General features: G+C 36.0%; 1 protein-coding gene across 1 annotated transcript in view; it reads left to right on the top strand.

The window, feature by feature from the left end:
- Positions 1–12,004, top strand: part of SPEF2 (sperm flagellar 2) — a 65,643-nt gene that overhangs the window by 6,938 nt on the left and 46,701 nt on the right. The window contains exons 3-8 of the mRNA XM_032206413.1: positions 922–1,174; positions 2,507–2,677; positions 5,189–5,329; positions 6,012–6,091; positions 7,024–7,240; positions 11,600–11,788. Coding sequence (XP_032062304.1) covers positions 922–1,174; positions 2,507–2,677; positions 5,189–5,329; positions 6,012–6,091; positions 7,024–7,240; positions 11,600–11,788 — 1,051 coding nt within the window. The remainder of the gene's footprint in view (positions 1–921; positions 1,175–2,506; positions 2,678–5,188; positions 5,330–6,011; positions 6,092–7,023; positions 7,241–11,599; positions 11,789–12,004) is intronic.

Here is a 12,004-nt window from a genome sequence, read left to right on the forward strand (position 1 = left end):
GAGATTGATTAACTCCAGGACTGTTTCATTTAGGAGTATGGTGAATTCTGAGAGACCAGGAGGTCTTCAAGTTAAAATTCAACATTTTTGTAGAATTATGGTGTTGCTCTACTGACCTCAAAACCTTTTTGGTTCATGTAAATGAACTATTACGAAATTAAGTGATAGAGCAGCATAGAAATGTTCTGACTCAGCCAGTAGTTATGGATTCGCTGAACGAAATCTGATAGCATGTTAATTGTGAGATATTGATAATTTCTTTTTCTTCTTTTTGGCCTATCTACTGATCTCAAGTGTTTCCACAGGAGAATCTATACATCAAGAAAAATAATTTATCTGGAATCCACCATTTCTTTTTTGAATGTAAATTTTGCTTACTGGGACCACAGTCTTTATTTTTCAACACTACACCAAGCCATGTGTCTATTTCTTTTTATTGAGGAAAAAAAGTGACAAGGTGTGAGGGTTAATAGATTACATAGGTTTTTTTTTTGTTCGTTTGTTTGTTTTGTTTTTAATTTCCTGTATTTTGGCTGGTTAGAGCTCACATGGATTGATACAGTTTAATAAACTTCATTCTAGTTCCTTTTACCTTTTGTGGATGGTATACTTTTAGCTGCAATTTGGAGTAAGCTTTTGCTGTCAGTTGTACTTCTTGTGTGCATGTATCAATATTTATATAACCCAATGTGTCTTCTATTTTTCCCCCAAAGTTATTCCTAGTAGGCCAATCTATTAGCATGTACTACAGGATAAAATTGAAAACAAAGTGTGTATCACATCACTCTAAGAAAGTCCACTGTGTTTTTTTTCCCCCTCCTATCTTGATATGAGATAAATGTGATGACGATGCTTATTGCAGCAAGTTGGAATTGAAAGTACATTTATGTTTTGTTTTTTTCTTTGTTTTTAATCACATAGGGTTGCAAGTGCAAAACTTAACAATTTTTCTCTCCTGGAACCCACGCTTCACCTCCTTGGTGTACAGTTTAATGAGAATGTGGCCCAAGACATCATGACAGGGCAGCATGGGGCTGCAACAAAGCTTTTGTATGAATTGTACATTGCTTTAGAAAAAAAGAGAAAAACAAAGCTCACTGCAGTAGCCATGGAAGCAATGAGACCTACAGCACCTGCAAAGCTCAAGTCTATCGGAAGTGTTTTGTATCAAGAGGTAGCTAACTATACCAATTTTGTATAAATGTATAGGAAAATAAGGTAGCTTATTTACATGTATCTCTCAAGCATATTTCATGCTTCCCCTCCCTGCTTTTTAGATTTCTTGTTCAAAACCAGTATGCTTCTATGGAAAAGATGAAATCCTTTGCCATGTCCTATACATAGACACTGGGATTGCCTGGTTAATCTGTGATTCATGAGGATAATGACCATCTGTGTTCCTTTTCATTCTTTTGTTTTGTGTTCCTTTGTTTTGGCTTATTCCATCTTACCTGCTCTCCCACCTTAAAATATGTATAACAACAAAGACTAGAAGTTGTTCAGTGGCTGCTGTCATACTTATTTGATCAGTACAGATTGCAGACAGCTTTGGAGTCGAGGTATGAAATTAGGTATAAATGTTTCCTGAAGGGGAAATTAGTTTGTGTTGGTTGTCCATGGTGATTTGATTCCTTCTGTTACATGTCTCCCCATATATTTATACTAGACTCCAGCTGGCCAAGTAACCGTATGCTGAATAATGCAAAGAGGAAAATAAAAAGGCAAAGAGAGTATCTAAGAGGAAGGCATTATTTGTGTAGTACATTCTGTTAAGGACATTCTTCTCATCTTCAACAGTAATGTTCAGCATGTGCAGACCGTAATTTGTTACCAGGATGAGCAATCTTTAAGAAGCTATTCATCACGAATCAAATTCAGCTCGGTGAAACTTCACATTTTTTCTAGCACACATCCTAACAAAACATAAAGTGTACCAACAAATGTAGAGATAGCACCAAACAGCCACGACATCCCTTCACATATATGAATAGCTTAAAGAAGATAAAGCAACTGAGATTGCTCCTGTGAATAGATACATTCATCATAAAATCGTTAAGGTTGGAAGGGAGCTCTGAAGGTCACATAATCCAGCCACCCTACTCCTCTAACCAGAGTTAACTGTGTCAGGGTGCTCAGGACCTTGTCCAGTTGGTTCTTGAATGTCTTCAAAGATGGAGACTTCATAAAATATCTGGGCAAATTATTGAGCAACATTTCCATGAAAAAAAAAAATTTCTTATGTTTAAGTTGAATGTCTTAGATTTCCATTTGGCATTGTTCAAGTTCAATTCTGCAAGTTCTTTTCAATAGAGCTGGTCCTTTATTTAAAACAAACAAACAAACAAACAAACAAACAAAAAAAAACACAACTCCACCATGTTTAGATACTGTTCTGTGGATATTAACACCAGAAAACATAGTTTTAAATAACTATCGTAAAATTGTCACATTTAAGTACAATTTCTCTTACTGTTTCTGACTTGACTATCTTGAAATGTAATTTCAGCGTTTGAAATCTTTAACACCACGTCAGGCAGATTTGCAGCTACAGCAGGTTTCAGAGCATTTTGAAATGAAGTCTAAAGCAATGGAAGATAAAATAGCTCGTATACATATTTCAGAACAACAGAAAGTTCAGAAGCTTCGAGAGGAACAAAGAGCCCAAGACATTGAAAAGGTGACTAATTACATTTAATAGAGACTTCTGAAGAAGTATTTTCTTAAGATCACATACATAGTTTTGCTGCCCCATCATGTTTACAGAAAAGCAAAGAAAGAGGGCGCTCTTAGAAAGCATTGAGGTGGAGATACAAAGCCAATACAGTCTTGTAAGACCATTAAAAAACATTAATATTTCAAAATGACATCATGTTAAGAGTACTTGTATTTGCATGTTTTTATGCAAGAAAAATCTTAAGAAATTTGAAGATAAAGTGTCAATTTCACAACTCTAAGTGTTTAAAGTGTTCTTATAAAGGAGGTTTGTGAAAGTTTTCATTTTAAAGAAAAAGTTGGAGCATTGTTCAGAAGCAGGATAAAGATATAAGGAATCGGACCTACATGTATAGTGGATATGGCCTCAGTGCATCTTTTAGCTCTGTGTGGATGTTTTCATTAAATCAAAAAGATGAACTATTTTTTTTCAGCATATGGGAACACTCTTCCAAAGTACAGGCTGTAGTTTATATAGAAGAATTGGCAGTCAAGGAATTCCTAGTCAAGGAATATTAAGCCACGATGAATTAGAAATTGACTAATTGGAGATGAGTTTTGTATGGCTAGAATCAAAGAACAAAAGAATGTCCCGTGTTGGAAGGGATGTACATGGGTCATTGAGTCCAACTCCTGGCTCCACATAGAACCACCCAAAAATCAACCCATTTGTCTGAGAGCGTTGTCCAAACACTTCTGGAACTCTGGTAGGCTTTGGGCTGTGACCACTGCCCTGAGGAGCCTGTCCCAGTGCCCAGCCACCCTCTCAGTCAAGAACCTTTTCCTAATAATCAGTTTGAACATCCCCTGTCCCAGCTCCATGCCGTTCCCTCGGGTCCTGTCGCTGTCCCCAGAGAGCAGAGCTCAGCACCTGCCCCTCCACTCCCTTTGCGAGGGAGCTGCAGGCCACCATGAAGCCTCCCCTCAGCCTGCTCTCCTTGGGCCTCTGGCAAGGGACCTCAGCTGCTCTTCACATGTCTTCCCCTCCACCCCCTTCACCATCTCTGTAGTTCTCCTTTGAACACTCAAAATTTGTTTTATGTCCTTCTTATATTGTGTCACTCAAAGCTGTAGGTAGTACCTGAGGTGAGGCTGCAGCAGCACAGTGCAACACCTGATGCATCCCAGTGTACAGTTGGCCCTTTTGGCTGTCACGGTTCACTGTTGACTCACTTTCAACTTTCTGTTGACCAAAACCCTTAGATCCCTTTCTGTGGAGCTGCTAATTAAAAGCGTCTTTCAGTGGTTATTTACATGTAGTTCTTCTGTTGCCACTGCAAGAACAAGAATGGAAATAAATGACTAAGTGACTCTTCAAGTATCTACAAAAGAAAATATGAACAATATCCCAAAGATTTTCAAGACTTTTTTTTTAAAGAATTTTTTAAAATTCTATTTGATTTTATACATATTTATTTTTTAGATTTCTTTGAATCTTTGTAGAAAAATGTTTTTTTCCCACACAACTCTTCTTTTAACTGCATGTATCTGTAGTGCACTTTAATGGTGTCAATTTAATTTTTGCTAATGCTTAATCATCTGAGACTCAGTATTGAGTGGTAGCATTGCCTCACAGTATGTGTGTTTTTCAGTTTCTGTTCTGAATTCTAACTAGAAACAGGTGCTAGACTAGAGCTAACATTTAATACAACCCTTTAAATGCCTCTCAGGCATTGAGTACAAACTGTTTTTTTTTTGTTTGTTTTGTTTTGTTTTTTACAGACATGCTTCTATTGCACCTCATCCCTTGTTAATGCAGGCATAGCTGGGATGGGATGGGATGGGATGGGATGGGATGGGATGGGATGGGACGGGACGGGACGGGACGGGACGGGACGGGACAGGACAGGACAGGACAGGACAGGACAGGATAGGATAGGATAGGATAGGATAGGATAGGATAGGATAGGTAAGTTCGGTTGGAAGGGACCTTCAAAGATCTTCCAGTCCAACTGCATGGATCTGATTTTCTGATACTGGTACTTAAAATATTTTTTCATTCTCAACTATTGAGAATATGTACTAGCATATTGAAAAGCTGTCAAATGACTCTGTATGCGGAGTGATGCTTTAATTTAAAATGCATCTGTTTCATCATAGAAACATAGAAGGGTTGGAAGGGATCTTAAAGATCATCTAGTTCCAACCTTGCCATAAGCAGGGATGCCACCCACTAGATCAGGTTGCCTAGGGCTTTGTCCAACCTGATCTTGAACACCTCCAGGGAGGTGTTCATCCACAACTTTCATGGTATTTTAATGAATCTTTTTTTTTTTTTTTTTTTTTTAATAATCATTTGCTATTCTCTCTGTCACTCTTTTTTTATTATTATTATTTTTATTTTTCTTCCTAAAAGATATTTTTTTCCTTATGGGTTAATCACATTTCCTTCATGGGTAAATATATCGTGTATTAGGTCTACATAGTATATTTTGTTTCAACTCAAGTATCTGAACACATTATGTTAAATATTCAGCATCGCATGGGAAGAAGGAGACAAAATGAAATAATGGCCAGGATTCAAGCAGCCATTATACAGGTTCCAAAGCCACGACCAAACCACACAATAAAAGCTATTGAAGCCCAAAAATTGCTAAAGAAGAAAAGAGAAGCAGAGGTAACTATCATCTATATTTCATTAATGGCAATTATATGAACTGGGAAAACATTATTTTCTGGAGGCATTTACACTTAGGAATACTGTACTTGTGCCATCTAAAGCTGATGATACAACTTGTGAAATTATATAGAAGACTCAATGTGAACTGGGCAAAATATGTGTGATTCAACATTTGTTACACAGGAAAAATTGTTTTGAAGGAAGAGAAAGTTCTTATTGCATAAATAAATAGATAGATAGATACTTTTAAATGTAGAGTATCCAAACAGAGTTGCTTGAATAAATATTAGGGATAAATTTAAGCTAGTAAAAGCAGAACATAGACCACAATACCTTATTGCAAAATCCCTGAATAGTGGGAATTATACGAGCTAGTAGAGTCCTATGCAAACTGTATCTTGCAGGATGGAAAGCTGCAAAAATTTAGGATTTTATCTGGTGAACATAGGTGTAGATAAGAAAAAGGGAAGAAGTAAATAGAAATGAAAAGAAGAAGGAAATCGTCTTGCCTTTCATCTTCATGTAGTTGACGCTCAATGTATTTTCAGTGTAAACTTTTTTGTGGTACTAACACGAAGCATAAATCATTCCCTAGTATTTACTCTGTGAAAAAATAGTTGAAGCTTCCTTACGACACTTTGTGAAGATAAAAACATTAAATTTTATGTTATTTCTTTAGGACACTTACAAGGAGATTAACAAGTTTGAGAAGTCTATTGCAGGAAGGCTCTCTGCAGTACACAGCCAAGTCTCTGATAGGTAATATCTGGATATTAGATTGTTAAGCTTAGACAGTACCTTAGGCACCTTAGGTGCCTACTATCTGTGGAGACAGCTATTTGAAGGAAATGTAATGTCTTGCTTAGTTTAAACTGTGATTCTCCTTAGAGTGATTGTCTATATGTCTGTTAGCATTACAAGTATTCCAGCTCCAGCTGTTAGCGTTTTTACCTAGTTTTTATATAATTGTGTTAGGGATGGCTCAAACTTCCCTCTCTCCTTTTTGCAATATATGCAGCACAGAGGGCACAAAGTGTATCTCTTTTTCTATGTTTATTTCAGTCATTGAGTCTGTATTGTTGGTTAGACTTGCAGAAAGAAGAGAGAGGTGGTGGATGTATATACATGGTACCACATTTCAAAGAAAAGTAACCTTTCTCCTTAATTATGCTTTATAGGCAATTCACATAGAGGGAGATGTTGGTTAATTTGTGAATAAGCGATAGGCATTCTGTCACCTTTAATGATATGTATACAAAATTTAGAAGAGGTGGCAGTCATGCATGCTGCTCTGGATACTTCTGTGTGAAAGCAACATCTGATTAATAACTGCAAAATTGTGCTCAGACTGGTTATATATAAAGAGTAAACTAAGTTTAATATTCTGCAATCCTAATTTATTGTTTCTGCAGAATTCTTTCTGCAGAAAGGTTTCTGTATTAAATATTGGCAAATGAGCTATTTGGCAGTTGGCTTATGTAAAGTCTGGAGCTCTCTGGACTCAGTGGTGATTGTGGGGTATAAGGGTGTCAAGAAGTAGCCACAATGCTCATGAACATTGCTGTCCAAGATAATTCTGTGCACTTGTCAGACTTGCATACAACTTCACAGGGATCTATATGAAAACACCTCTAAAAAACGTAAGTCCTGTAAAGTCGATAAACTTTTTATATTTTGATCTTTTTAATCAGTGATATACAAGAATCGTTGCAAACACAGAAGTTGCAAGTACCAACCCCAGAAACCACAGCACAAACAGCACCTGAACTATTAAATGTTTATTCAGATGATGAATATATAAGAAAAATTCAAAAACGTTTGGAGGAAGATACATTTGCTAGAGAACAACGAGAAAAAAGACGACGAAAAATGCTGGTGGAACAGTTAATAGCACATGAAGCACAGGAGGTAAGAGAAGTACATAACCCATGCACAATTAGTAACCTAAATATATACTTACAAAGTAACACTATTTTTGAGGGCTGAATGAAATTTGAAGGGGAGAAAGGGAAGTATATACATTTTATCTCTGAAAATAACTTTTATGCATTGTAATTCTGTATTTCTGTGTGATTCTGTGTTATTCCTTGAAAATTATGGAAGGTTTTGCATTCTTTCTCACCACTTTTATGTCATACTTCATCCTTATAAATCATAAAGGCTGAAATGAAAGCAGCAGGGCTTAGGTGATTAAAAACCAGTTGAAGGCCTGCCTGCTATTTTCCCCAAAAAGAATGAAAAAAAAGGTGACCTTTAAACTATCAAAATGCATTCTGGGTCTGAAGATGGTAGTACTTAAAAATCAGCAAATGTGACAGTTGAAAACCTGTATTTGCAACTATATTTAGACTGGATTAATTTTAAAATGGTTGTGCAGGGTAGTATGAAGAAGCAAAATACTTATTTTGCAGAGCTTTGATTTTTGAAGTGTTATGAAAGTGTGTCTTGGGAGGATGTCTCTTTTGTCCAAAAATGGTTGTTGCAGGTTATTCTATTTGACTTTTGTCTAGAAAGCATAAGGCTTTTCAGGTTCCTCCTCAGACACTTTTTTTAAAAAGCAGCTCTTAGATTGTTGACTTCACACATCTTCTCTGTAAAAAATGATGGTATCAAACACACCTTTGTGGCGTTTTTCTGTAATTTCTAGTTATCTTATATTTTAGTATTATTGCATTTAGAGTTCTTAGCTTAGATCAAATAGATTGAACCCACTGTAGCTGAGCCTGTCTCCCCAGGTATTTCATAATAACAGCACTGAATATGCATGGCTCCTCTTAAAAGAAAAAGTATTAATTATATATATTTTTTAAAGCACTGGCATATATTGTCTGGAGAGATTTTTGAAGTTGTTAAGGAAAATGTAAATTTATTGGGGTAGACATTTAGAAATTAGATGACTTCTCAATATTTCTCCCAGATCAGTATTCTGTGGGGAAGTAAGGATATCTCTCGTGGCTTAGACTAAGAGTCTGTACATCCACGCATGCTGTATTTGAGCTCTCACTCAAAGTGATTCTTTATAATGTTCTTGTTGATATGCATAGATTGTGAAGAAGTTTTGCCATCCAGCTGTCTTAAATCTCTGTAATTAAAAAACTTCCATCAGCAGTTACAGCCCCAGTATACTCCAGTAGCCTGGACCAATGGTTCCAATAGCCATGGCTATCAGCTGATGGCTGTATGGTATCAGCAGCCATTACTGGGGTGTTTGGTAGAGACAGCAGCCCTAAGCCAACAAAGCCAGCCAGGGCTATCCAGGTCAGATGGCTGGTCCACCTGCAGTCACAGAACAAACCTTGCCAGTTTGAGATGGAGGAATTGCCGATAATGTTCTTCTAATCAGACTGTCTCCAGTGGGGCTCCAAAGCAAGGCAAAAGTAACAATAATATCTCTAACTTCCCAGGAAATAAATAATCTTCGGTGTAGGGACAATAAAGGGACTACAAGGATTAGAAGGAAAGACAAATGATCAGTTGACCAAAACAACAGCCTGACCAGATAAAAGAATCTATTTAGTGCCACTTCTGTTTTGAATTATCAGGGGAAGAAGTTATTGGTTGGAATTCTATGAGAGTTGAGAAATTACATATTGCTTGATTTAAGGAACTATGAAATAAGTATATATAAATAAATATATAGGATTGAAAACATTATATAAAGTAGTTGAAAATTAGTATCTCTCTGCATTAGATATGGAACTAAAAAGGATTTGCAAGCAGAAATCATGGCTTTCCTGTAGTCATTAGGCTTTATGCTTGTACTACATAAAACTTGAAGACAGGCCATAGGATCATCTAGAATCAAATTAATTTTATGTTTTCAGAATGCATTAATGTGTTTCATGACCATATCTATAAATGTCTACTAAAAGAACCTTGTTCCAATTTTTGAATCTTGGCACACTGCAAACTGTAGTACAAGTCTGAGTCTGGGAGTAAAAGTACTTTAAAATTACATGGCACTCCTTTGTGCGGAGCATGTGGTGATGCCAGTCAGATTTTCACAGGCAGAAAATAAAAGTGTTTGACAGTAACATAGTTTCATCCCAATTGAATCTTTGATCTGTACTGTTTCAACAAATTATTTGTTCTAAGTACTCATTATTTTTAAACGGTGTTTAGATTTTCTCTCTGTGGAATTTAAAAAGCTATCAGAAAGTTACATGCCTTCTTTTATTGCATTGTTTTAATAAATACAGAAGACATCTGAACAGATTTGCTCTTCAAAAGGCAGCGCTATTGGATAATTTTATTACCCAAAGTGTATCAAATGACATGTAGGATGAATATGAAAATACAAAGTGCATCTAAAATTGTTAATATTTCATCGTTTTCCATTTCAGAGTTGCATGTGTGATGATAATTCTGCACAGAGAAACATAATGTACAAAGAGTACACTACAAATCAGATCCTCATTTAGTGATAAGCTTTGAAGGGAGATGATCTTGCGTGCGGGTAAAGCCCTCTGGGATTAAAGCCTGAGATGACCACATGATAGTTTCTTTGCTGTTAAAACTATAATACACTGTGATGAGATACTGTGCCAGGAAAAAGCACATTTTGGCTGAAATAAACAAAACTTTGAGGGACTTTTGTATCAGCTTGGTCTTTTCAAGTCACCAGTATTTAATTGGAATGTAGTTTTTCTACCAGTTGCAAAGAAAACAGAACCTAAAAATATGGAATGAGCTTTTGTTGAAAAATACTGGCTTCTCTGTAATATCACCATCAAAGATTTCAATTTATTTGAAGGTTATTGTTATTGTTATTGAAATTCAAATAGTTAAATAAGTTATTTAAATAGCTAAATAGTTATTAGTCTCCTCAGGGCTCTCTCAATGCGTTCTCTGCCCAGCCTGTATTTGTGCTTGGGATTGCCCCAGCCCAAACGCAGGACCTTACACTTGGCCTTGCTGAACTTCATGGGGTTCACACAGGCCCACCTCTCCAGCTTGTCCAGGTCCCTGTGGATGGTATCCCTTCCCTCCAGGTATTTGTAGACTGCTAATCTATGATCTAGACTTCTTTGTAGAATCTGGTATTTCTTTCATAATGGCATGATTATACTTAATAAAGTTTGAATTTTCATTTAGAGGTGAATTTATATAGTGTGTTCTGCCCTCTCTCTGTCACAGAAAGCTGATGAAAAATAAACCACATTAAAAGAAAATAGAAGAGGTGATACTTTTTTTTTTTTTTTTTTTTTTTTTTTTTTTATTATGCTATTAACTGGTTTTACCCTATTTCTCTGTTCTTAGGAAAATTAATTTGAACTCTTCAGATCAATTCCAAATTTATGTCCTTAAATCTGAACCTATATTTTATAGCAGTTTTTCTGCATCTGAATCAAAAGTCCAGGGAATCTGAAATTTCCTCTAATATTCTTATTTAGGAGTGATATTTGGCAATAGGGCTTGAAAGGCAAGTTGATGCGTTTGATTAGAACTCAGAAATAGTTCTGGACTGTGAAGACTGTGGGATAAAACTTTAGGTTAGGTTAAGCTTTAGATACAAAGCACAGAAAAGAAGTACAGTAGTGGGAAGATATTAGTATGTTCTGTCAAGAACTTTGAGAAGTACCGGTCCACAGCCTGCAAACTGTCAGTATGCTCTCACCATGCTTCAAGCAATGGTTCAGAATGATTTTTTTATAATATTGAGTAAAGTATTTTTTGCATGATGCTTTGTCATAGTGAGAATGCTGAAACTGTTACCTAGAAGTCTTGTATTTCCCTCTGGTTGGAATGCTTTCCTCTATTCCCAGTCTCCTAAATGGAGGTGTTATTTACCTGAATCCTGAGAAAAAAGGATGAAGTTCAAAACTGTAGAAAAATAGACTTATTCAAAGGGTTCAGTGGAGCATGGCTGAGAATGGGGACTGGTAGAGAACAAGGACAGATAAGGGAAATAACGACCAATGTAATTCAAAGAAGGGATATATCTTTACATTCAGAAGCAATTATTTGAAATATGCATTGCACACAGGCTTTATCCAAGTTAAAATCGAGTTATTCTGAACAAATGTATTTTTTACTCAGTATCTCTGTTAAGACATATTTAGAATTAATTTATATAGTTCTACAGTTCTTGTATGTTTAACAAAGGTAGTATTCATGAATAGAAGTGTTCTGGACGTGTGTATCAAATTAGCAAGTAAATGTTATATAACTCCACTCATATTTCCCATATAAGACACTGATGTGTTGTCTATGAAATAATTTATAAGCTGTTCTTAATGCTAATTTTTATATGTACATACATTTTAGGAGGCTTACCGAGAGGAGCAACTTATTTACAGACTAATGAGACAATCTCAGCAGGAGCGGAGGATTGCTGTTCAACTCATGCATGTTCGACATGAGAAAGAAGTGTTAAGGCAAAACAGAATTTACAGGGAAAAACAGTATGAAGATAGACGACTGAAAGAGTTCCAGAAAGCTCTTGATAGTGAGGCAGTAAGTGATTATTTACTCCCCGAGTCATTGTAGCAGTTCTAGTACTTATCTGTGGAATTTGTATTGTCAACTGTTAGAATTTAGGCTTTTTCTAGGGTGATCCAATGATGAATATATCATTTTTAAATACCTTTAAAGTTGCATCTCAGTTAATAATGGACATAACTGAGCAACTTAAAGTCTCATTTTGTTCTTTTCTTACAAAATAATTTTCAC

This window comes from Aythya fuligula, chromosome Z (genome assembly GCF_009819795.1).
Source record: "Aythya fuligula isolate bAytFul2 chromosome Z, bAytFul2.pri, whole genome shotgun sequence".
Lineage (NCBI taxonomy): Eukaryota > Metazoa > Chordata > Aves > Anseriformes > Anatidae > Aythya > Aythya fuligula.